The 27,359-nt window shown below is 34.0% G+C and overlaps 1 protein-coding gene across 9 annotated transcripts in view; it reads left to right on the top strand.

Annotated features, from left to right (window-relative positions):
* The window catches only part of NBEA (neurobeachin), a 679,748-nt gene that overhangs the window by 47,827 nt on the left and 604,562 nt on the right, over positions 1-27,359 (top strand). For 7 of the 9 annotated variants that reach the window (XM_046664614.1, XM_046664615.1, XM_046664607.1 and 4 more), the window contains exons 2-5: positions 15,294-15,525; positions 19,105-19,205; positions 19,445-19,540; positions 27,083-27,204. The exons of 1 other annotated variant lie outside the window; for it this stretch is intronic. In XM_046664614.1, the coding sequence (XP_046520570.1) occupies positions 15,294-15,525; positions 19,105-19,205; positions 19,445-19,540; positions 27,083-27,204 (551 nt within the window). Of the gene's footprint in view, positions 1-15,293; positions 15,526-19,104; positions 19,206-19,444; positions 19,541-27,082; positions 27,205-27,359 lie in introns of those variants that run through there. One more of the 9 variants, XM_046664611.1, reaches the window with a different exon arrangement.

The raw sequence follows: 27,359 nt of genomic DNA, 5'->3' as shown, positions 1-27,359 counted from the left end.
ACACAGGTCTGTTGAGGAACTGGTCAAAATCTGAGTGATTGGAGCCTGTAATCAGCAAAGGAGAGAGCAACGTGAGATGAAATTGGTGAGGTAGACACAAAGATGCATTCAGGTTTTACAGACTATGGGAAAGAGCTTGGATTCTGTTACAGGAGAAGTGGGAAGCCATTGAAAGACTTTCAGCTAGAGGAGTGACATTTATGTTTTAAAAAGATCATCTGGACGCCGGCCCCGTGGCCCAGTGGTTAGGTTCTCATGCTCTGCTTCAGCAGCCCAGGGTTTCGCCGGTTCGAATCCTGGGCGCAGACATCGCACCGCACGTCAGGCCGTGCTGAGGCGGCTTCCCACATGCCACAACTAGAGGGACCGACAACTAAAAATATACAGCTATGTACCAGGTGGCTTTGGGGAGAAAAAGGGAAACTAAAATCTTCAAAAAAGAAAAAAAGATCATCTGGCTGCAGTGGAAAGGGGCAGGGGCAAAAGCATGTGGAGATCTGGTATGGTGCTTTGTTCTCAGTGGCTTCAGAGCAAGTTTTTAGTTAAATAATGAAACTAGAATTAAGCAAGAGAGTCTTCTTTCCAGTAGGGTTGTTTCCATTTGTAGACTATTAGTAAAAATGCATGAACCTATGTTTTCATTTCCCTTGGGTAAATATCTAAGAGTAGAATTGCTGGGATATATGAGTAAATTGTTTTCCTAAGTTATAAAAAACTTGCTACATTGTTTTCCTAAGTGGCTGTGTCATTTTTTTATTCACACGTGAAATGTGTTTGAGTTCCAATTGTTTCATAGTCTCTTCAACTTTTGGTATTGTCAGTCTTTTTTATTTGAATCTATCAGGTGTATAGTGGTAGCTTACTGTGGTTTAAATTTGCATTTTCTTAATGACAAATGATGTTGAGCATCTTTTCATGTGCTTATAGGACATTTTTATATTTGTTTTGAAATACCTGTTTAGATGTTTTGCCCATTTAAAAAACATTGGGTTGTTTATCTTTTTTATTATCAAGATGTGAGATCTCTGTATATTCTGGATATAAGTCCTTAATCAGATACGTGATTTGCAAATGTTTTTTCTCAGGCTGTGGTTTGTCTTTTCATTCTCTTAATAGTATATTAATTTTTCAGAAGTCCAAATTATCAATTTTTTCTTATGCACTTTGCCTTTTTGTGTCCTGTTAAGAAATATTTGCATAATCCAAAGTCAAAAAGATTTTTTCCTAGATGTTGTATAGATTTAACCCTTACATTTGTGAATGATGTAAAGTAAGAACTCAAGGTGCATTTATTGCCATATGGATGTCCAGTTTTTCCTCACTATTTGTAAATACTGTCCTTTCCCCATTATTTGTCTTGACTTCTTTACAATCAATCATCAATTGATTTGTTTTTTTATTTGTGTGGGTCTGTAACTGGACTTTCTGTTGTGTTCTGTTAATGCATCTGTTTGTTCTTTTGGCAGGACCACATTGTCTTGATTTATGTGACTTTTTTAGTGTCATAAATCTGGTAGTTTAGGGCATCTGAAGTTTGTTCTTCTGTTTCAGATTTATTTTGTCTATTATAGGCCCCTTTAATTTCCATATACCTTTTAGAATCTTCTTGTGTATTTCTAACAAAAAGTCACAATTTTGACTTGGATTGTTTAAAAATTGGGGTGGAATTAACATCTTCCAATCTTTGAATATGGTAGATTTCTATATCTGTTTAGGTTTTAGTTTTCTTTTCTCTCTTTTTAAAAAAGAAATCTTGGGCGCTGCCTCTTGGCGTAGTGGTTAAGTTCAGTGTGCTCCACTTCAGTGGCCCAGGGTTCACCAGTTTAGAGCCCAGGTGTGGACCTAGCACCACTCATCAAGCCATGCTGTGGCAGGTGACCCACATACAAAGTAGAGGAAGATTGGCACAGAGATTAGCTCAGGGCCAGTCTTCCTCAAGCAGAAAGGGGAAGATTGGCAACAGGTGTTAGCTCAAGGCTAATCTTCCTCACCAAAAAAAAAAAAAAAAAAATCTTTGCAATGTTTTGTAGTTTTAAATGTACAGACCTTACAGATATTTAGATAAATTTCTTTCTAAATGTTTCATGTTTTATGCTATTTTAAATGGTACTAGTTTTAGTTTTAATTTATTGTTCTAATTATTCTTTGCTGATAAAGAGAAATATCAATTTTTGTATATTGACCTTAAATCCTGAGACTTAGTAAAATTCTTTATTAATTTGGAAAGTTTTGAGTATATTCCTTAGGGTTCTCTCTGTAGATGATTATGAGGTTTGTGAATAAAGATAGTTTTACTTTTTCCTTTCCAATATGTATGCCATTTATTTATTTATTTGTTTTTCTTAGCATTTGGATTGGCTTAGACATCCAGGATAATGCTGAATAGAAGTGGTTGGAAAGGACATCACTGGCTTATTCCTGAAAAGCTGTAGTCTTTCACCATTAAGTATGATGTTAGCCATAGAATTTTTAGAGATACTTTTTATCAGTTTGAAGAAGTTCCTTTATATTCCTAGTTTGCTGAAAGATTTTATAATAAATAGTTTTGAATTTTGTCAAGTGATTTTTCTCTATCTTTTGAGATGATCATATGGCTTTTGGCTTTTAGTCTGTTGATATGGTGAATTACATCGTTTGATTTTTTTGATTGGTGAGCTAAATCTGCATTGCTGGGATAAAATGTACTTGATCATGATGTATAATTCTTTTTTTTTTTTAAATTTCTAGACTTCATTTGATATATATTTTGTTAAGGTTTTCTGTATCTATGTTCATGAGAGTTATTTTGCTATGGTTTTCTTTTCTCTGATATGTTTTTCTGGTTTTATTATCATGGTATTGTTGGCCCATGAAATGAATTCGGAAGTGTTCTCTCTTTTTAAAATTTCAGGAAGAATTGATGGTAATTCTTTCTTAAGTAATTTATAGAAGTTATCTGTGAAATCATCTGGATCTGGGGTTTTGTTTGTAGGATGGTTTGTAACTACAAATTTAATTTCTATAATAGACAAAGACTGTTTAGATTGTCTATTTCTCCTTAAGCTGTGGTAGTTTATATCATTCAAATAATTTGTTCTTCATTTAAGTTGTCAAATTTATAGGTATGAAGTTGTTTAGAAAAGTCACCGATTATCCTTTTAGTCTATGTAGTATCTGTAGTGATGGTTCTTTTATTTGTGTTAATGCTAATTTATATTTCTCTCTAGCCTTTCCCAGGTCCCCCCACCCCTACCCCATCCACCACCCCTTTAATTCATCTGGATAGATAAATTGAAGAACCAGCATTTGGTTTCATCATTTTTCTCTTTTGTTTTTGCTGTTTTTAATATCTTTAACTTTTCTCTTGTTTTAATTATATTTTCTGTTTGTCTTATTTTAGATATAATTCATTCTTCTTTTCTAGTGTCTTAATTTGGAAACTGACGTCATGGATTTGAAATCTTTATTTGTTAGCATTTATAAATTTCCCTGAAGCACTGTTTTAGTTATATCAAATTTTGACATGTTGTGTTTTCATTTTTATTCAGTTAAGCTTTTTTTCTAATTTTTTTGGTGATGCCTTCTTTGACCCACAGGTTATTGACAGCAAGTTTCCAGATATTTTGGTATTTTTTTCCTGATGTCTATTTTTTGCTGATTTTTATTTTAATTCTCTTGTGATTAGAATTTTATACTTCACTGAGATTTGTTTTACAGCCCAGGATATTCTCATCTTGGTGAAAATTTGATATGCACTTGAAAAGAGCATGTTTTTTGCTGTTGTTGGATGGTTTTATATGCCTCCATAACAATTAGGTCAAGTTGTTTGATAACGTTATTTAAGTTTTCTATATCTTTATTGATTTTTTTGGTCTATTTAATGTACCAGTTACTGAGAGAGGAACATTGAGATTTCCAACTAAAACTGTAAATTTGTCTATTTCTATTTTCGTTTGTTTAAGGATTTGCTTCCTGCTTTTTTGAAGCTCTCTTATTAGATGCATTCATGTTTAGGATTGCTGTGTCATTTTGATGAATCAGTCCCTTTCTCCTTATGGAAAGTCCCGGGTTATTTTTCTTTTATGAAGTCTACTTTGTCTGACATTGGCTGATATAGCTGCACAATTTTCTTTTCAGTTGTCTTTGCTTGGTGTATATTTTTCCATCCTCTTGCTTTTAACTTGTTTCTTTATAATTTTAATTTGAGATCAACAAACTATAACCCATATACTAGCTGCCTGATTTTATAAATAGTTTTCTTGGAATACAGCCATACCTTGCCATTTATGTATTGTATGTGGCTGCTTTCAAGTTACAAATGCAGAGTTGAGTAGTTATGATGGAGATCATATGGCCTGAAAGTCTAAAATCTTTACTATGTGGCTCTTTAAGAAAGTTTGCTGACCTCTATGATTTTTTTTTTATATATACATAGATGTGGTTGGATTTTGCTATATATTATACATTCTTGTAATCTCTGCCTTTTAAATGGTGATTTTAGATTATTTACATTTACTGTAATTATTAATATGGCCACATTTCAGTTTGCTATCTTTGCATTTTATCAAATCTCATTTTTTGTTTTCCTTCTTCATGTCTGATTTTGGATTACTTGAATATTTTTTGTGATTCTATTTTACTTCATTTATTTATTTTTTTGAGGAAGATGAGCCCTGAGCTAACATCTGCCACCAATCCTCCTCTTTTTGCTGAGGAAGACTGGCCCTGAGCTAACATCTGTGCCCATCTTCCTCTGTTTTATGTGGGACGCCTGCCACAGCATGGCTCGACAAGTGGTGCATAGGCCCACACCTGGGATCCGAACCAGCGAACCTGGGGCCACCGAAGCAGAATGTGTACACTTAACCACTGTGCCACTGGGCCGTCCCCATGATTCCATTTTACATCTACAATGGATTTATCAACTGTACCTATTTGTTTCTTTAAAATAATTTTTTTTAGAGGCTGGCCCAGTGGCATAGTAGTTAAGCTCATGTGCTCCGTTTCGGTGAACTGGGGTTTCTGAGTTCAGATCCTGGGTGCGGACCTACATACCACTCATCAAGCCGTGTTGTAGCAGCATCCCACAAACAAAGTAGAGGAAGATTGGCACAGATTTTAGCTCAGCGACAATCTTCCTCAAGCAAAAAGAGGAAGATTGGCAACAGATGTTAGCTTAGGGCTAATCTTCCCCCCCAATAATAATAATAATAATTTTTTAAAATTAAGACTTTTAACTTTTTAGAGTAGTTTAAGGTTCACAGCAAAATTGAGGGGAACTTACAGAGATTTCCCATATAAACCCTGTTCCAACACATGCATAGCCTGTGATATTATTGACATCCCCCACAGGAGTGGGACATTTATTACAGGTGATGAACTTACATGGATACATCATAAAATCATTCCAAAGCCCATAGTTTACATTATGGTTTACTCTTGGTGTCATACATTCTATGGATTTGACAAAAGTATAATGACATGTATCTGCCCTTATAGTGTCATACAGAGTATTTTCACTGCCCTAAACATCCTCTGTACTCTATTTATCCCTCCCTTCACCTGCCCCTGGCAACCACTGATCTTTTTATTGTCTGCATAGTTTGGCCTTTTCCAGAATGTCATGTTGTCGGAATCACACAGTTTACAGCCTTTTCAGATTGGCTTCTTTCACTTAGTAATATGCAATTAAGGTTCCTCTATGTCTTTTCAGGGCTTGATAGCTCATTTCTTTTTGGCACTGAATAATATCCCGTTGTGTGGATGTACCATAGTTTATACATTGACCCACTGAAGGACATCTTGGTTAATTCCAAGTTTTGGCAATTATGAATAAAGCTTTTGTAAACATCCTTATGCAGATTTTTGTGTGGACATAAATTGTTAGCTCCTTTGAATAAATACCAGGAAGTGCAATTGCTGGATCGTATGGTAGGAGTATGTTTAATTTTGTAAGAAACCACCAAACTGTGTTCCAAAGTGGCTGTACTGTTTTACATTTCCACCAGCACTGAATGAAAGTTCCTTTGCTCCACATCCTTGTCAGCATTTGGTATTGTCAGTGTTCTTGATTTTGGCCTTTCTAATAGGTGTGTTGTGGTATCTCGTTATTGTTTTAAGTTGCATTTGCCTGATAACATATGATGTGGACCATCTTCTCATATGCTTATTTGCCATATATATATATATCTTCTTCAGTGAGGTGGCTGTTAAGGTCTTTGGTATTTGTTTCTTTTTTGCATTTAGTGTTTTTTCTAGAGTTTACAATATGCATCATTAACTTATCACTCTTCACCTTCAAATAGTATATCACTTCAAGTATAGGGTAAGAGCATTTTAAAAGTTTGCTTATATTTCTTCTCTCCTGACCTTTGTGCTCTTGCTATTATTGTTTTTACTTCCACATGTATTATAAATCCCTTAATACATTGTTATTATTTTTGCTTTACATAGTTGTCTTTTAAAGAGTTTACAAAATGGAAAAAAAAGTCTTTTGTATTTAACAACAGACTTAACAATTCTGGCATTCTTAAATTTTTTATGTTGTTCCAAATTTCCATCTAGGATCATTTTCTATCTGCTGGAAGAATTTACTTTAATATTTCCTGTAGCAAAAGTCTGTGGGCAGTGAATTCTGTCAGGTTTTATTTGTCTGCAAATGTCTTTGTTTGCTTTTATTTATGAAATGGATTAGGGTTTTCAGTGTTAGGTTAGGAGTTAGCATTTAAAGGCATACAGTGGTTGACAATCAACACTTTAAATTTTCACTTCATTTTACTCCTCATTTGGTTACCAGCAGCCAGATATACTTATAATATCTGTTTGTTCTAGTCATATAAAGCAATTATAAAAGTGGTTATACTGCTTTTCATAAACTACATGTTGTTTAAAATCTGTTGTAAAGAAGGCGCTTATTGCGTGATAGTCACTCCCTTTGTTTTCTCCTTCCTTCCCTAGAGTGTTTATGGTCTGTATTTGTGGCAGCATTTGTTACACTCTTGGGTATAGTTATTTCTATACCACAGAAAGATTGCCAATGTGAATTGCTTGCAGAGAGGACTGGTGTGAAAGAAATGGGAAACAAGTAATTTTCTATTTTTCTTGCCTTAGTTTGTCAGCTGGGTTTAGGATATTAACTTTTATTATGTTCATGACCAAATTGTACTTTCCTGTTATTTACTAAACACTTATATAAAAATCATTTATTATGCATGCTAATGTTTACTGGCATATCTTGAAGGTTAGATGACTGGTGGAGGTGTATATTTATGTCTTGAGGGTGTTCTATCTGGTATTGATACACTTCTTAATTCTTTATGCTATTGATTAGAAAAGACAAATTCTGATACTGATACTAGCTTTGGGACCTTGGGTAGGTTACTTAACTTATGCTAACCTCAATTTTCTTGTTTTAGATATTCATCTCACAGAGTTATGAGAATTACATGAGGCTATATACATAAATTACTAATACTTCAAGAGCTTTATAATTTAGATTATCTGCTTTTAAAAGTAATTTGTTTGGCCTACAGTAAAAGACATCTGTATACTAAGAGAAAGAAAACAAAATGTAAGCAGGAAGACAATAGAGGAAGGAGATAATCAAGACAAATGTAGTTATCAAGTTTTGAACATTAAATTGATTTTTTCCCACAGATGGGTCATACTTTCTTGTTTCTTTGCATGTCTCATAATTTTTTGTTGAAAACTGGACATTTTGAGTACTACAAGGTAGAAACTCTGTAAAACAGATTCTTTCCCCCCTCCCTTGTGTTTGTTGTTGCTGTTGTGGGTGGTGGTGGTTGTTTGCTTAGTGACTTTTCTAAACTATATTCCTAAGGTCTGTGCTTTCTGTCATGTGTAGTCATCGAAGTCTGTGTTCTCTTAGTTTAGTGGTCAGCTGATGTTTTGACAGAGTTAAATACTCAGCGCTAAGGACGGGAAAAAGAAAGGAAAAAAATACTTCTGCATCTTTGCAGATTTGCTCTGTGTTGGGTCACTCATTCAATGCTTAGTGAGGCTGTTTACAACTCTGCCTGAGCTTTTACTTCCAACTTGTATAGAGCCTAAAGGCCAGCTACAAGTGGAAGCTTAGGATCTTTTCAGGCCTCTTCTGAACATGCAGCCTACCCTGGGCATGCATGTAGCTTTCTTGATTCCCCAGTATACATGAGAGCTTTAAAAAGATCTTTTACCCTCACATACTACCTTTCCCTACGTCTTCCTTCCTAGGCTTCCAGGTCTGTCTATTGCTTGTCTCAAGTGGTGTCTCTTGCCCCAGGCTGCTGCAGCCAGTATCTGTGTCTTTAAATGCTTTCAGCAAAAGTGTCCTAGGCCCAGTGATGTTCTGAGTTTGGTGAAACAGAATTCTTTGTGCCTGTCCTTGAGGGAGATGCCAGACAGGTTGAGACGTGCAACCATAATTCTTTGAGAATAAGGTCCCTACTGCTTCCTCTGGAACTAGCAACCCTCATCACCAGTGGAGGCTGCCATCCTCATGACTGTTCCCAATCTGGGATGTGGGCGATTGTGGTGGGGCAATGTTTTCACCACAAAGTAATAGCTACTTCTTCACTGAGTCTTCCCCTGGTTGATGTAAATCTTTGACTTGATTCCAGAATTCTTCAGAAGTTGATTCTGACAGTTTTTGCCAGCTCATTAGTTTTTTAGGGAGGTCATAGCTCTGGAGTTGCCAACTCTGCCATGTTTTGGTGATGTCACTCGCAACATTCTTTTTCAAAGGAAGGTGTTCTAAACTGATTTCACTTGAGAATAATTAGAAACTGGAAGTGAAATATATTTAAGCCTGATTTTAACAACTAAAAATTGTGTATAGTGTACTTAGTGTCTTATTGAATCAAGAATACAAGTCTTCTGAATTTTGCCTGTGAAACCTTATGTGTTTTCCAAGTTGTAATAGAGGAAAAAGTAAGGCAACTGAGGGGTGTAAACAAGAATGAGAAAACATCTTCTTTGGCTTTGTGATCATTCCTGGAGCATTAAAAAAGTTATATAGCAATAAGATCAATTAATTGCTGAAGGAGAAAAGTAGAGTACAGTAGAAAGTCTGGCTTACAACTTTATGACCAACCATGAGTTAGTAAAGTGTGCCTGCCTGCCTTCTTCCCTTGCTCCTGTCCTCCTATCTTCCCACATCATGTTAAATGTTGAATAATTTTCATGGGCTTGGGCAGTGTGCTAGTGGTATAGATATAGTGGATAATTAGATAGAAATGGTCCTTACCCTTACAAAGCTTATTGTAGTGTGGAAGATAGAAATCTGTAAACATCTTGATATCATGCAATGATTGCTTTGGTGTGCATGGGTTGTAATGGGAGTTCAGAGAGAGGCCATCTTTGTGGGTTCTAGGAAGGCTTTCTGGATTAAGTGATATATAAACTTATATTTGGAAGTTTAATGAAAGTTAACATTTAAGGGTTGGGAGAAAACCCTATGTCATGCAGAGGGAGTAACATATATGAAGAGTTTTAGATGAAGTGAGAGATGACATTGCAGACACGTTCCTTATAACAGTAACTAGAAAATAGTAGAGGAAACTGAAGCTGGAATGTTAAATTCTGGCATTATAAGCAGTGTTATCTAGTTTAGAGTTTAACCAGAAGAATAAGTTGCAGAGAAATCCAAATGTTTAATAATTGTCTGGTTTGATCTAATTGATAAGCACTGAATTATCCCATATGATCCTAACTAATAATCTAAGATTTCAAAATAAAGATATTTAAAAACTATGTACTTAAAAAATAAGCAAAAGATGCTTAAATTGCTAGTAATTATAAACCTTAGTACTTTGAGAAGACAGTATTTTCCCAAGTCAGCATTTTAAAATTTTTAAATTTTTCCTTCTTCTCCCCAAAACTCCCCAGTACATAGTTGTATATTTTAGTTGTGGGTCCTTCTAGTTATGGCATGTGGGACGCCACCTCAGCATGGCCTGATGAGCGATCCTGGGTCCGTGCCCGGGATCTGAACTGGCCAAACCCTGGGCCACTGAAGCAGAGCATGCAAACTTGACCACTTGGCCACGGGGCTGGCCCCCTCAGCATTTTATATTACAAATTTTTATATAGAAAATTTTATTTACTGTATGTAAATAAAAGCTATTTCTTTAAGAAAGCTCAGCTATGATATTTTATATAAATTCGCTTATGACTGATTCTTGAGTAGGCAGCACATTGTGGATGGACCACTCTTCTTTACGGTGGCAACACTTTTTAGAATTTTAAGGAGAAGGCCTGGAGGAAAAGAACACCCTTAACTGTGCAAATAGGGTGTCACAATGACATGTTCAGATTTACAGGAAGTCTCAATTGATTTATAAATCTCTTTTATACTGTGGTAACAGTGATTTTAGCTTTTTTTTAATTTAGCTTTTTTAACTTCATTGTGTTACTTTCATTGCTTTTTAGAATGTTTTCCTTTGAGGTGTTTTCTTTTTAGTATTTATTGCTAATTTTCCTGTAATGTAACCTTCAGCATCTTCTTTCTTGCTGACATAACTTTAAATAATTTCATTGTTTTCCTTTATTGTGATTTACTACCTCTGGATGTTTCATTTCTTACCCACAGAAATCATTTTGTCTTTCCTCCTTTTACCCCCTACATTGTTCATAAAATACTGACTTCTACAAAGAGCTACTGTGACACATCTCGTCTGTGTTTTTTAAGTCTACACCTCTGACTTCATAGCAAGGTGTTTAGGTGCATTTTCTAGTAGATTAGAATCTTGGATCTGCCACTTACTTATGTGTGACCTTGGTCATATTGCTTAATCTCATTTATCTTCACTTTCCTTCTATGAGAACAGTTATGCCTTTTCCTCATAAGTTTGTTAGAGAATTGTTTAAATGATAAAGCTGATTGTTTCTACTTTTTCATACATACGTTAGTTGATAAATATTGAACCACCCATTTATGAGTGGAGAATAAATATTTTCCTGATCTTGGAATGATAGTTTCATAAGCAGTTAGCCACATTAACACTAATGTATGAAAAGTTATAATAAAGATTAGAAAGACCATCTGAAAACATAGGCCCACTCTACAACATCTACAATAAATGCTTTTAGGACTTCTGGCAAAGAAATCAGAGAACCATAACTGTAATCTTTTGTAATTGAACGATATGTAGAAAGGGACATTGTTTTTTCAACTGTGAAAAAGATGGAAGCTTATGTTTCACATAACAGAGCCTGATTGTTAGAGTTACACATATTAATTGTTAATTCCTTTGAAAGCAGACTATTTTTTTTTTTTTTAGGAAGATTAGCCCTGAGCTAACATCCACCGCCAATCCTCCTCTTTTCTGCTGAGGAAGATTGGCCTTGAGCTAATATCCATGCCCATCTTTCTCTATTTTATATATGGGATGCCTGCCACAGCATGGCTTGATAAGCAGTGCGTAGGTCCATGCCTGGGATCCAAACTGGCAAACCCTGGGCTGCCAAAGCAGAGTGTGGGAACTTAACTGCTATGCCACTGGGCTGGCGCCAAAAGCAAGACTGTTTTTGATACCGACTCAACACAAGATTGACATAAGGGAAGCCATATTGTGGAAAAAGAAACCATATTGTAACTTTGAATGACCTTTGACTAACTAATCCAGCTGGATATGCACCCTCCAGGAGATCCACCTGCTCTGGAGATTTTATGACCCCTGCTTGTGCATGTACCTCCCAGCTTCAATAAGACAATAACTTCATTCTTTTGTGTTCCTTAGGAATGTGATGACCCTTGAACAGAGAGTCTGTGCTGGTAGCCATCATCAGAGAAAACTGAAAGATCTGATGTGGTGACTCCCACTCTGTAACACCAGAAGGTCAACATTCCTAACACCTCCCCTGTAACCCGCTGGCCTATTTAACTGCTTCAAGATTCCGTGCCCCCCTTAAGATGGTTCTTTTGGACATTGGTCGGCCATCTTCCCTATTGCTAGCAAGCCGTAATAAAATGCCCTTTCTCTGCCACCATCTTGCCTCTTGATGAATGGCTTTTGTCTTGGTGGCAAGCTGATGGTACCCTTTGTGCAGTAACATTTTTTCTTCCCACTGAGCCCATCTCTCTTATTTACACATTCCATAATTGTTGTTGGTCACACCAGAGTCTACTAAATGCTTACAACTCATTTAGGAGATTAATCTAAAAAATTCTTCAGTGTGCTCCCATTTCAGTGTATGCTGATTTCTTACACAGATTTATTAAGAGGCTCATAGGCTTAAACCTCAGTATCTACTTCTATTTTTTTTTTTTTTTAAAGATTTTATTTTTTCCTTTTTCTCCCCAAAGCCCCCCGGTACATAGTTGTGTATTCTTCGTTGTGGGTTCTTCTAGTTGTGGCATGTGGGACGCTGCCTCAGCCTGGTCCGATGAGCAGTGCCATGTCTGCGCCCAGGATTCGAACCAACGAAACACTGGGCCGCCTGCCGCAGAGTGCGCGAACTCAACCACTCGGCCACGGGGCCAGCCCCTCTACTTCTATTTTGTTAATCAGTATGTGTTCACATCATTGGTTTTCAAACCTGTTTATTTCTCTCTATGATTCACTTCTAGAGAACATTTTAGTTGCAAATCACTGGTCTTCAAGGTTCATCTTAGTGACAGAAGTCAGTTGGACATAGAATAATGAATAAGTAAGCAGTTCTTTGATTAGACCATGGCATGGTGAAAATGGTGTTTTAGTTGATTTTGATTCATCTATAAGTAATATCTAAGATCGTTCATGATCCACAATAATTTAGCACTTGCTGGAAACATAAGACTTAAGCTGGCTGCTTCATGGTACTTTTAGATGTATGTGATCGGGTGAGTACATTTTTTAGCTCAAAGCTGAGGTTATAGGAGAACTGAAATAGCTAACTTTAACTGAATGCTAACTATATGTCTGACTTTGTTCCTACGTGCTTATAACCCAGTTACTTTATTTAATCCTCACAACAACCCTATTAGGTAGGAACTTTTTATTCCCTTATTTAGATGAAGTAACTGAGGCTTAGAGAAGTAGCGTCATTAAGGTCACAAGTGAGTGGTACAACTAAAGTCTGAATCCAGGAAGTCTGAATTCAGCGCCTCTCTCTTAACCACTTGTGTAGCTATTTTTTTAATAAACCGGAAATAGTAAGAGGAGTTGGAGTTTTTTCATACACGGAAGTAAAACCACCCTTTAACCAGAGAGAATATCTAGGTCAGTAGTTAGCATAAGGGCTGTTTCTTATAAAATTGAATTTTGGAGCTGTTACAGTGAAAAATATACACACAATATAATATTTTACAATTTGAAAATATTTCGGTTTTAGGGGCTGGCCCCGTGGCCGAGTGGTTAAGTTCGCGCACTCTGCTGCAGGCGGCCCAGTGTTTCGTTGGTTCGAATCCTGGGCGCGGACATGGCACTGCTCATCAGACCACGCTGAGGCAGCGTCCCACATGCCACAACTAGAAGAACCCACAACGAAGAATACACAACTATGTACCGGGGGGCTTTGGGGAGAAAAAGGAAAAAATAAAATCTTAAAAAAAAAAATATTTCGGTTTTAAATTCTTAAATTGTAGAGACTTTAAAAATATTCTTAAATGAGATTTTAGTGCTTATATGGACTTGTATGAAGACAGACTTACTGGGTTTTGAGCCTGGGTCTTCTATCTACTAGTTTTATGATCTTTTGCAAATTACTTAAACTTTCTATGCTTATTGTTCCTTATCTGTAAAATGAAGGTAATAATAGCTTCTTTCTCATAAGGCATTGTGAGAATTAAATTATTTAATATATGTAAAGCACTTAGAATAGTACTAAATGGCATGTAAGGTTAGGTGGTGGCATTATTATTATTTATCCTATTTATACCATATCATGTCATTATCCATCCTTATTAATGAACATCTTTCATTGATGGAAAATGAATTCTACTTTTCGAATCTAATTTTTAGTCCCTATCTGTCTGTAATCTTATTTTTCCTTTGCTTCCTCTTTCTCAACTACTCACAATTTATGTCTTCGTTTATGCTTTATGTAACTTATAAGCAAACTTCATCCTTTTTTGGAATAGAGTGTTGTACATACATGCATACATACATACACAAATCTTTATTCTTGGAATTTAGCACCTAATTAGTGCATGGGCTTTTTCTCGTCCATGGATATATCCCTAGTTCCCTTGAACAGTAAGTTCTAGTCTTTAATAAATAAAATATTTATTGATGAATGAATGAATGAATGACCTCAAATTTGTCGAGCGTTTTGTATATCGCTATTATTGTCTCCTAAATTTTCCATTATCTAGACCAAAAAGATAGCCAGTTTGTCAGTGTTCTTCTTTAAGAATGGTACTCATAACTGAATATAATAATTAACATGTGATTTGATCAATAGAGAATAAGAGTATCATTATACTATGTCTTTTATTCTGGGTGTGTCTATCACTATACTTAAAGCAGCATTTGAGAAGGACAGTCGTACCTTTGACTCATTTAGCACAATGTCACAAGTCAAATGTGTTGCCATTAAATCAACTTTCTTTACCAATTCACATCTTTTTTTTTTTAAGTATTACAAGATATTAGATATTTCCCTTTTAAACATTTTTAACATTGATTGTCTCATTTCAGCATTCACTGTAAGTTTGCTAGTATGTTTCATATTTCTTTATCTTCTGTATGGAGATTAGATCCAGCTATTTTTACTCTGTTACATCTCTTTTATTTGTCAGGTTGGTAATAACATTGCAAAAGAAAATGAATTTCATGTCTTAAAACTTACCCTTAGTGAACTCTGCATCTTCTGGTGATTATCACTTTTAAGAGCCAACTCCTTTTTTTTCTCCTGAGGAAGATTCACCCTGAGCTAAGTCTGTTGCCAATCTTCCTCTTTTTGTATGTGAGCTGCCACCAGAGCATGGCCGCCAACAGATGAGTGAACCAAAACTGGGCCACTGAAGCAGGGTACACCAAACTTAACCACTAGGCCACAGGGCTGGCCCGAGCTGAACCTTTTTTTACAAGAGTTTGTCCTGAATCCCACGCACTAGTCATATGCTCTATTTTGCTCTATTCTTCTAGATTTGAAATTGCCTTTTTTCATTTTTTAGAAAAATTAGGTTTATCTTTGCTAGTTTTAATTCTTACAGCACCTTTCATTTATCTATAGCTTTCAAATTCAAAATTAGTTTTAGACTAGAAGACTTGACATTTTTTAATGTAGCCATATGCTTTCTTGCTATTTTAATGTTTGGTATTATTATGTTTTATTGTTACAGATAACCTCCCATGTCATCATTAGTTATTGTTCTTTCTGTTTATTTTCAGCTGGTTGGTGGAGAATTTGACTTGGAGATGAACTTTATTATCCAGGATGCTGAGAGTATAACATGCATGACAGAGCTTTTGGAGCACTGTGATGTAACGTGTCAAGCAGAAATATGGAGCATGTTTACAGCCATTCTGCGAAAAAGTGTTCGAAATTTACAGACTAGCACAGAAGTTGGGCTAATTGAACAAGTATTGCTGAAAATGAGTGCTGTAGATGACATGATAGCAGGTATGAGGTTATCTGACAGGAAAGTATAACTTAAATGTTTATAAATATTCATGTACTTCTTTTTATATTCTATAAGTGATATAGATTTGTTGAAGCTACCTTGATTTGAAATAGATAAATAGAAAGGTATGGAAAATTTGCCTTTTATATTAAGGGAAAATCTGAAGAATGGAAAGACAACTTCTTCTGTATTAGACAAACATAATTACTAATTTTGCTTTTCCAGGTTTTAGAAAATCTCCGTTACATCAAATAAGTGCTATGAAATCTATCAGAAAAATAAACAAAACCTTTCTATGTAGTATTTATTTAAGCCTTTACATAATTAAAATATTACAATACATATTATAGTTCTGTATAATGAACATTTTACCAAATTCTCCAAGCTCCATGCCCTTCAATATGGCATATATGAACTATGACAGGAGGTACTAAAAGCCTTAGAATAATCATATTGTACTTTTTGGAAGTGTCCATTTTACTTTGTTATTTTTTTGAGAAACTTTTGTATTAAAATAGAGCATAAAATTTGTTTGAAATTGCAAGATAAGAATATTAATATTTGTGCTTATTATGTGTTATTTCAAGTAATTTTGAAATCTTTGATTCTTCTCTACAAATCCTTTACCTCTCTCCAAGTTCAGTAGAAATGTTTTGAAAGGTGGTCCCAGAGCAACAGTTATTCCCAGAAAATTAGTTTAGAGTTTGAAATAGTGATTTTCTTAAGCCATGAATCTTCAACATAAGTTTCTTCTGACGTAAAAGGGTTTTCATGATTCTGAAAGTGCTAACATGAATCCTTACTATACTATATCTGATCCTTAAAAGTAGTGTAGATTCCAAAGAAACGTCTATAATATTTGATTTATGCATTTAATTAATTTTAATATTCATAGAACAAAACATTAAACAAGAAAGAATGGAATAAAGAATAGGTTAAAGATTAATGCTTTTTAAATTTAAACAATATTTTTAAAATTGTTTTTCTTATAGAGTTTATTAAAATATATAGAGATAGGTGACATCTATCTCTATTTAAAATGATTTAACATTCTCTATGTTGGTTACTAAGGGTTAACTTGATGAAAAATGAGTTTCAAACTTAAAACATCTTTTTACCAATTCTGTAAATTCTAGCATTGTTTGACAGGAATTTATTTGTATAAACTTATATGTACACATGTTATGTAGAACATCATGTGATCTTTGAATCCTTAAATCTAGCTTTAAGCCCTTAAATTTTTTTTTTGTAAATAAAGTAGCTACCGCTTTATAGAACGTACTTTAGAAATGAGCCGCAATTACTTACATAGTAGTTTACTGGTACGTAATTCATGAGCATTGAGATGTAAGGTGATAGTAAGTGTGATAGTACCCCAGAAGTTTGTATCTTCACATTTTCTATTATATAAAACTACTTAATTCTTTTTTCTTCTCAATAATAATAATACCCACAACACAAAACTTCCACTCTTTGTTATTTTAATAAGCATTGTGTCAGAAAAATATCTGTATCTTGCTTTTTAGTAGAGAAATTAAAATTTAGATTAAATACTAGTGAAGTACCAGTAACCACCAAAACACCGCTAAGTTTTCACTCTGAATGTTTTGTAGTTTGTTAAGTTCAAAGAGATACTTTTCATTTAATGTGCAGGTGTCATTGGAAGGTAGTTAAACGTTTATAGTAAATTGATGAGAGAGTTTCATAATCTTAGCATTTTTTCTCCTCTAAAAATCTTGTTGTACAGAAAAGAAGAACTGTTATAATTAAACTGAGCGTCTCGGTTATATGTACAATAAATAAAAAATTATAATTATGTAATTAAATACAATTTTTATTGATCACTTTTTGTGACATACATAGGAGATGAGATAAAAGTTTGGAAATAGAAGGTCAATTTTTAAAAAATGTGTTTGTAAGTAAACCTTTAAGAAATCTTTTATCAAGGTTGCCATTGCAGTTAATTGCTTAAAATTGCTTCATATTAACTTAGGGTTTTAAGATGCTTGATTTTTATCTAGAATTCTTTCTTAGAAACAGATCTTCTGACTAATATGTAGTAACTAGGAATATTTTTGCTACTTGAATGATGAAACATTTTATTTCATTAAAAGATCTCTCTTGGGGCCACCCTGTTGGCATAGTGGTTAAATTCACATGCTCCACTTTGGTGGCCCAGGGTTCTCAGGTTCAGATCGCAGACGTGGACTTAGCACTGCTCGTCAAGCCGTGCTGTAGCAGCATCTCACATAAAATATAGGAAAATTGGCAGCAGATGTTAGCTCAGGGCCAATCTTCCTAACAACAACAAAAGATCTCTCTCAAAAATGGCATATCCACAGTCACAATTTTATCATAGGATTGCTTACTTATTGTGGCATCAAGTAAGAATTAGTCAATTATTTATTGATGAAAATAACCCTATTAAATTTCTGTTTTGAAATACATGCATAATAAATAATTTTAAATTCTCAAATTCCAGCTATTAATCTGTGATATTGGATAATATACATTATATGATCAATAGCTAGTTATTTGAACTTATCCTAAATTTTTTATGAACTGATGATAAATTGTTTAGAATGTATATTGTGTATTGATTGTAATAATTTATGTAGTCTCTTTAATACTGTGGAAATGCTTTAGAAATTGAGAAAATGAAATATAAATATTTAGACGCTTAATTCCTTGCAAAGAATGATTGATTGATAGAGGTAATAACTCACAATATCTACAGATGAGAAAGTAATCAGGGACCAGAGATTGTGTTTAATTTTTCTTATTATTTTGTGACCTAGCATGTCTCTTATATGCACACAAACACATTAATGTAATGGATTTCACTAGTAATGTGTTTAAATGATCCTTCCACTTAGAGACTACTGGGTAAGAGTGAGGACTCTGGAGCCATGCTGCCTGATCCTGGCTCTCCCTTCTACTCGAGTGTGCTCTTGGGCCATGTGATTAAGTTTTCTATGCCTCACTTTCCTCGTTTTCAGAAAGGGATTAGAGTACTTACCTCATAGGCTTGTTATGAAGATTTGTGAAGTTAATACATGTAAACCACCTGGAATAATGCCAGGCAAGGAGTAAGTGCTCAAAATTGTTGGTAATGGGCCAAGGAATATTTCAGGAATATATTTTATTAAGAAAAGATAATTCTAAAAGGAAATATGGTCAACTCACTTTTTCATTTGAAAATAACCAATTTATAATGTTAAATTGTTGTACCTTTGCATATTTTTGCCTACCTTTCCCTGCATACAGCAGATTTGTATGTGTATGGTTGTGTATTCTGGGAACTCATAAAATCTGTTTTATACCTTTGCTAAGGAAACTTAATTGGAATGGTAAATCTGATAGGGAAAAATCCTAAAATTCAAATATAATTTTTTTGGTTATGTGATGACTTAAAAATTGTTAATTGAATGGCTTTTCATGAGGTCATTTAGCTATATTAGATATAAATATATATGTAGAAATGACAATTGATAACTCTTACTCTTTCAAAAAGCATGTTACCTTGACAGATGGCAGCTCATGACTAGAGTTCAGAATAACTTTATTTTCCTTTGAAGATCTTCTAGTTGATATGTTGGGGGTTCTTGCCAGCTACAGCATCACTGTCAAGGAATTGAAGCTTTTGTTCAGCATGCTTCGAGGAGAAAATGGAATCTGGGTAAGCTGTGGTCAGAGGGAAAAGTATTCAATATCAGTGCATTAATACTTAATGTTCAACACTTTATCTCTAGAGAGCTATAAACTTGAATTTGTGATGGAAATTATTCCTCGTAGAGTTTAGTAAGTAATTTCAAATTAATTTTCTCTCTAGTTAGAAAATAGTCCAGTGGCTAACATGATATTTTAGATATTTTTACTAAATTTGTACAATGACTTTTCTTTTTCTTGTTTCCTCAGCCAAGACATGCAGTAAAATTATTATCAGTTCTTAATCAGATGCCACAAAGACATGGTCCTGATACTTTTTTCAATTTCCCTGGTTGTAGTGCTGCGGTAAGTTTTAAATACATGTGTTTATTTTTATTTATTTATTTTTAAGTCAGCTATATTAAGGTGTAATTTACATACTACGAAATTTACCAACTTAACAAGTACAATTTGATGAGTTTTGAATAGTTGTGTAACCACTACTACAATCATGATTTCGAATAATTTCATCATTACCAAAAATTACCTTGTCTTTGTTTAAAGCCAATACCCTCTCCTCAGCCCCTGTTCCTTGCAACCTCTGATTTCTTTTGTGTTTGTATAATTTTGCCTTTTCTAGAATTTCCTGTAAATAAAATCATACAGTATATAGTCTTTTCTGTCAGGTTTCTTTCACTTAACATAATGCCTTTGAGATTATCCATGTTGTAGTTTATCAGTAGTTTATTCAGTTCCTTTGTATTCTGAGTAATATTACATTTTATGGGTATACCACAGTTTATTTATCCATTCCCCAGTTGATGGATATTTGGGTTTTCAGTCTTTGGCTATTGTAGATAAAACTGCTATGAACATTTGATATAGGCCTTCTACAGGCATTTTTTCTTATCTCTTGAGTAAATACATAAGAGTGAGATTGCTGGGTTTTATGACAAGTGTGCATTTCATTTCATGAGAAACAGGCAAATTGCTTTCCATAGTGAAAAATTTGAATTCCCATCAGCAATGTATGAGAATCCCAGTTGATCTGTATCCTGGACATTGTCTTTTTAATTTGAGGCATTTAAATGGTTTTGTAATGGTATCTCATTATAGTTTTAATTTTATATCACCTCATCACTGATGATGTTGAGCATTTTTTCATGTACATATTCCTTTGTGATGTTTGTGTTCAAATCTTCTGTTCTTTTAAACAAATTTCATTAGTGGTTGTCTTAATATCCAAAGGGTTCATTATATATTTGGGATATAAGTTAATTTGTCAGATATGTATTTGGCAAGTATTTTATCCCACTCTGTGCTTGTCTTTTTATTTTCTTAACAGAATTTCTCAAAGTACAAAAGATTTTAATTTTGATGAAGTCTGATGAAAATTTCTTTATTTTGTGGCCTATTCTTTCATAATCTTAGAAATCAGTATAAACCAAGGTCACAACATTTTTTTCTCTTACACTTTCTACAAAAGTTCTGTTGTTTTAGCTCTTATATTTAGGTCAATGATCCTTTTTATGTGAATTTTTAAAATATGGTATGAGGGAAGCTTGGAGGTTAAGTTTTTGTTAGTTTTGCATATGAATATCTAATTGTTTCATAACCGTTTGTTGAAGAGACAATGCTTTCACAGTGGATTACCTTGGCACCTTTCTTGTAAGCTGACTGGCCATGTTTGTGTGGTTCCTTTGTCCTATATTTCTATTCTTATGCCAATATCACATGGTCTTTATTATTGTAGCTGTATAGTGGGTCTTGAAATCAAGTAGAAGTATAAGTACTCCAACTTTGTTCTTCGTATAAAAACTAGTATTGTCTATTTTAGATTGTTTGCATTTCCGTATATATTGTGAATAAACTTGTCAAATTTTATAAAAAGCTTGCTGTGATTTTAATTGCATTGTGTTAAAACTATAGAACGATTTGGAGAGAATAGATATCTTAACATTATTGAATCTTTCAGTCCGTGAACACAGTATTTCTCTCCCATTATTTAGTTTTCTTGATGTTTTTCAGTGTTTTCTAGTTTTTAGCATGCAGGTCTTAAACATCTTTTGTTAAATTTATCCATAAGTATTCCATATTGTGTTTTACTAGTATATAGAAATGTAATTGATTTTTTTGTATATTGACCTTATGTCCTGAGACCTTGGTGAACTCGCTTACTAGTCCTAGCAGTTTTTTAAAAGATACCTTAGGATTGCTTACAAAGTTAATAATTTTATCTGTGAATAAAGCCAATCTTATTTGTTATTTTACAGTTAGTATGCCTTTTTGTTTCGTTTTATTGCCTTATTGCATTGGCTAGGACTTCCAGTGTAACGTTTAGTAACAGTAACATTCTTGATTTATTCTCAATCTTAGAGAAAGCATTAAGTATTTCACCATTAAGTATGTTATTAGCATTAGGTTTTCAGACATGTCCTTTATCAGGTTGAGGAAATTCTTTTCTATTCCTGTTTAATGGGAGTTTTTAAATCATCAGTATGTTGATATCAGTATTGAATTTTGTCAAATGCTTTTTCTGATTTTATTAAAATGATGATATGGTTTTTCTTCTTAATCTTTAATAATGTGGTGAATTGTGATGATTGATGTTTCAGTGTTAAGCCAACTTTTGCATTTCTGGGACAAAAACTACTTGATCACTGTGTATTAACCTTTTCATATACTGCTGGATTTGATTTACTAACATATTGCTAATAAATTTTATGATTACTTTTATGAGTTATTTGGGGCTCTATTTTCCTTGTGGTATCTTTTTCTGGTTTTGATCTTAGGGTTATTCCTCATAAAATGAATTGAGAAGTATTCGTTTCTCTCAATTGAAGAGTTTGTGTAGAAATGATGTTATTCTTAAATCTGTGCTAGAATTCACTATTAAAGCCATCTGGACCTGGAGTTTTGTTTATGAGAAGGTTTTAAACTATGAACTTAATTTCTATAATAGATACAGGAAGGTTTTCTATTTCATTTTGAGTGAGCTGTGATAGATTATATCTTTCAGTAATTTGTCCAGTTAATCTAAGTTGTTGAATATATTGTCATAAAGTTTTTCGTCATATCCCCTTATTATCCTTTTAATGACTATAGGATATGTGGTGATCCCTCCCCTTTCATTCTTGATACTGGATTTTTTTTCCTAATCAGTCTGACTGGAAGTTTATCCATTTTGTTGTTCTTGTCAAAGAACAAGCTTTCTCAGTCTGCTTAATTTCATCATTTTTATCTACATGGTAGAATTGTAGAAAGTATGTGTTGTTTTTGGCTAGAAGAAGTGGTTTTGATTTCTGGATCCTCTAGTTCTTTTCTGTGGAGGACTAGTCCCGTAATGTTTCTCGACTTACTTTCATGTAACACGTTAGTACTTTAGCATGGAATAGGGTTATTGTGAATCTGTAATGAAATAATATACCATTTAAACACTATATAAGTTGTAGAACATCTTGTAAGTATTTGTTGTTCTTTGGTTATTATTGGTACTTAAATATCCTTGCAATCTCTCATTTCATCAACCATTCTCCTAAGTTTATATTTTTCCCCTTAATATTTTCTTACTAACCTTTTTTTTTAAGTTCCAATTTCCACTAATTGTGAAATGAAAATAGGAAAGTGAAAAATTACTTTACAGATGAAAGTTGTCATTTTGCATATCGGATTGTTAGGGTAGAACACATATAAAATGTACATTGTGGTACTTAGAAGGGAAAAACCTTCACTGCCTCTATTTACATATATATATAATTTTAATACATTTTTTCAAAACTGCTATTGATCAAACATTTGGTAGATCTCAGTCTAAGGGATGGGAAAGAAGAGCAAAGTGTTTTGACAGAAATATAAGCAAGATACTGTCTTATTTATGAATTAGTGAAATTTAGCTAAAACAGAGTGAATAACTCTGTTTTAGTAAATTGTCTAGTTTGTCTCAGTAAGGTTGCAACTCATCCTGTTTTTGGCCATTTGACCATGAATTGCTTGAAACCTGTGAATATTTTCTGTCAATATGTATCACATTTTACACACATACACACACACACACACACACATTCACTCACACACAGTTTTATTTATGTGTTGTTAGTAGTTATGTTTGATTTGTTTTTGTTTAGGGGATTTTGATGGACTTATACTATTTACTCCCCCTTTCCTGGTTTTCCCTGCATCACTCATTTTCATGAAGAGTAGTTTGGATCAAGGGTATGTATATTTTATATAGAGGAGGGAGCAGGGAAGGAACTAGAACCTTTACAGCCATTATTTTATTTGAGCATACGAGCTATATAAGATAAATGATATTATCATTGTTACATCAGCTCAAGAAACTGAGCCTCAACAGTATTTTTCAGGGTCGTAAATCAGAGTCACGACTTGAACCAAAATTTACCTGACTTTAAGTTCAATGTTTTATTTAACAACAGATTGGCTTATTTCCAGGCATGTTACTTCTGCTGTTGAACTGCTGAAAAATTCAGAGAGTAGCTGATTTTAAAATCCTTACCATTACAGTGTTTTTGATAGTCTGCTTCTGGATGAGCATGAACCAGTGGCGGCTTAGTAACTAGAGCATACAGAACCGCTACTCATAGCAGTGCCTTTGGATGACTAAAATTATGACACTGCTTACTTTCCCTCTGAAATACGGTATATACTAGGGCTCCTGAACTGTATTTTGTGTTGTGGAGATGCCTCTTTCTGAGCTGTGCTGCCTCCCTCCATATGAGCAATTTGGTAACATTTACTCATTCAGAGAGCTAATTGAATTCTATAGAGTGACAGATGTAAGATGGCGTTTTATATGCTCTGTGACCTTTATGGATATACTGTTTAGATTTGCCTTTCATGATTATCATCTATTTCGTGAATCTGCTTAATTTAGGAAGTAGTGTATTTTTCTATTCACTGAAATAGTTTACTGAAAGCACCCTATCTAACATCAAATTTGCAAATTACATGTAATTTGCAAATTGCAATAGATAAGAACTTAGATTTTGGGATCAACTAGACCAGGAGACAGTGAGAGATATGGATTTTGGAGTCCTCTGAACTCAATGGACACAATGAGGGACATCCAATTGTGGGTAGCAAAATATTGTAGAAGGAAATATGAAGGAAATGTGAAGGCAGCTTAAATCCAAAATCACAGAAGTACTGCAAAGGACATGGCATTAACACCATGGGATTAGATGAAAATATAAGGAATCCAGGAAATGGGTGATGAGATCAGGCACGAATGATTTGGAAGTGAATGGGCCTGGGTTCCACATCAGTCAGTACCATATGAAGTTAGCATTTGTGCATTAAGGGAGGATGTATGTATTAGTTTAAAAGAGATGAAAAGGCTAGGGATGCCATGTACAATGTATAGAAGGCTTTGGTTGGTACTTGAGTAGGAACAGAAGGTTGAGTACCCTCCAGAAATGAGAGATTTCAGGTCCCTAAGTCATTTATTCTAGCTGTTGTACATTAAATTTAAAAGAATATCCTTGAGAAAAGGTAACTGTCTTTTTGAAGAGATTGGCCATAAGAAAGATCCTTATTTATCTGTGGAATTATTGAAAGTCCACAATGAAACAGAAGAAATGCTATTTTAGAGCCTTTCAGGTGTTTGGTATCAGTTGTAGCAAGACAAAATGCTGTTATTATTTCATTATCACTCAACTTAGGCTTTTCTTTTGTAAGATTTTTCCTTTTTTTTCTGTTGTATTTTGGTTCACTAGTGTTGGCAACTGTATGTATGTGATTTAGGGTTCTCTCAGTCCTAACATGGGGATAATAACAAGTGATCTCTTGGACCATGTGTCTTTTTCTTGGTGGAAGAGTACGTCTGGAAAACTTGAAGGGCAGCTTGTCTCAAATTCTTTCCTGTATCTTTTAGTTTAATGCAGTGTTTAAGTTCTAATTTAGGGCCCAGTAGACTGGGTGATGAAACTGATGGTGCCGAAAGTGCTAAGGGCATTGGTTGGGTATGAGAGATTGCACGGGTATGTGGAGTAATGGGGGAAAAGGAAAGTAATAGGCTGCACTCCTGAATGCTTTCTAACGCTCCAATGGCAGTGCTGTAATGAGCCCCTGTTGCTGATGTGAAAGTGCACTTGGGTATTGTGGTCTTGGCAAAAGGTTGAAAACCATGAATCTAACCCTGTGCCAATTGTGTTCCACAGGCGTTAAGAACAGAGTAACAAATTTATTAAATAATTTATACAATTCCATAGATTCACTTTACTATTCAATGTCCTCAATAAATATTTCTCCTATTTGCCTTCGTACTGTGAAGCAGCTATAGGAAGTGAAATCTGGTTTGGTGACATTTATAGAGTTATTAACCAGCAGTTAACTTGGCAAGAATTGTATTTTACTAACAAACAACATTAAAAAATAAAGTATAACATTTCACTTTTAAGCAGTTAAGAAAAGCTATATTGACAGTTATACTGCCTGAACTAATTGCTTAAGCATTAAAATCTGAAAAGACATCGTATGGGATATTTTTCTTTATTTTTAGGATTTGATTCTTTATTTGGGATTGTATATATGTGTTTGTGTTTGTGTTTTATTTTTATTTTTACAGCAAGCACTTATAAATCTTTGCGACACTCAGATTTTTCATTGACTACATATTGAATGTTTTCTATGTCTTAAATCACAAAGCTGGGAGTATAAATTATATTCCATACTCTTGGGGAACTCTAATGGGTAGACATATGCAAAAACAGCTTGGTACAATAACCTACTATAGATTTAGGTACTAAGTGCTATGGAAGAAAAACAATGAAAAGAGGAACTAAGCTGGGATGAAGTCCAGGAAAGTTTCACAGAAGAAGGACATAGTAGCCTGATATTGAGATATAATTGGAATTTTGCTGGAAAAGTATTTTGAACAGAAGCAAAATCATGTACAAAAAGGGGAGCTGTAATGGGACAGGTAGAATAGTTGGTATGTTTAGATATATTTTGGAATGTGGCATAAGGCAGTAGAAGAGAAGATTGAAAGAGTTTGTTGGATAGTGTGTGTGAAGTGTGTTATATAACATGAAGAAATTCAAACTGTATGTGCAGAGGATTTTTAATATGGAAGCTATATTAATTTGAGAAAGGTCATTATCAGAAAGATGAAGGCTCTCTTTGGGGGAACAGATCAGCTATAAAACATAAAGGTAATTATTTTCTATGTGAAGGAATTTGGGTAGCTCATAGGAAGATAAATCTGTTCAGATATTTCTTGCCAGGAAGTCAAGTAATTAACCACTTTCTCATTTTCTCCTTAGAATGGCTGGGATTTTTTGGTTTTTTTTTGGTTGCTATTATCAACTGAGTTCTATATTATTCCTTTCTTACTTATGAGTGGATCTGAATCCTCTTTGGTCGTAAATTTCAGTTGTTAAGTTTCTGAATAATATGTCTCATGCTTGCCCTCCTTTGTTTCAGTATTGTGAACATTATTTCTTAATACTTTCTTTAATATTGATTCCATTAAAATTCTCTAACAGTTGTTTTTGGATTTAAAGATTCAGCCCCCTTTAATCAAATGAAATATTACTGAAAACCTAAAATAAATTCATAGAAAACAGAAAATTCTGGGGCTTATGTATAAGAGACTGTATATTGGTCAGACTGGAAGAGGATTTCTTGGAGTACAGTCTGAAAAGTACTGTGTAACCTAAGATGAAACTTCATCAACTGAGCAGTATTCGTAAAGGCAATGTTTCTCTAGTCAACAAATAATATTTATAGATTATTTTAATAAGATAATAGTTGCTACTTTTTATATTTGTCCATGATTTTCTGAGATTTGTACCTTCATTGTTTTTGAATATGTAAAGGGCATATTTGACTTTAGTTACTATCACATCTTCTTTAATTGATACTTTTGTATCTTTTTTTGTTGCCTTGTAGGCAATTGCTTTGCCTCCTATTGCAAAGTGGCCTTATCAGAATGGCTTCACTCTAAACACTTGGTTTCGTATGGATCCATTAAATAACATTAATGTTGATAAGGATAAACCTTATCTTTATTGGTAAGTAATAAAATTAGTACTTTTGTGTTGTGTTTCAATTTTATAAATATGTAGTCATATTTAGTGTCAAGGCAACATGTTAAATAGAATATGTATAAGTTAAAACTATAAAGGCACAGTTAAGTCAATTTATTTTATTTATTTTTTGCTGTTGA

The sequence above is a fragment of the Equus quagga genome, chromosome 6 (genome assembly GCF_021613505.1).
Source record: "Equus quagga isolate Etosha38 chromosome 6, UCLA_HA_Equagga_1.0, whole genome shotgun sequence".
NCBI lineage: Eukaryota > Metazoa > Chordata > Mammalia > Perissodactyla > Equidae > Equus > Equus quagga.
The sequence above is the reverse complement of the archived record's forward strand: the minus strand, read 5'-3'. Positions and strand labels throughout refer to the sequence as shown.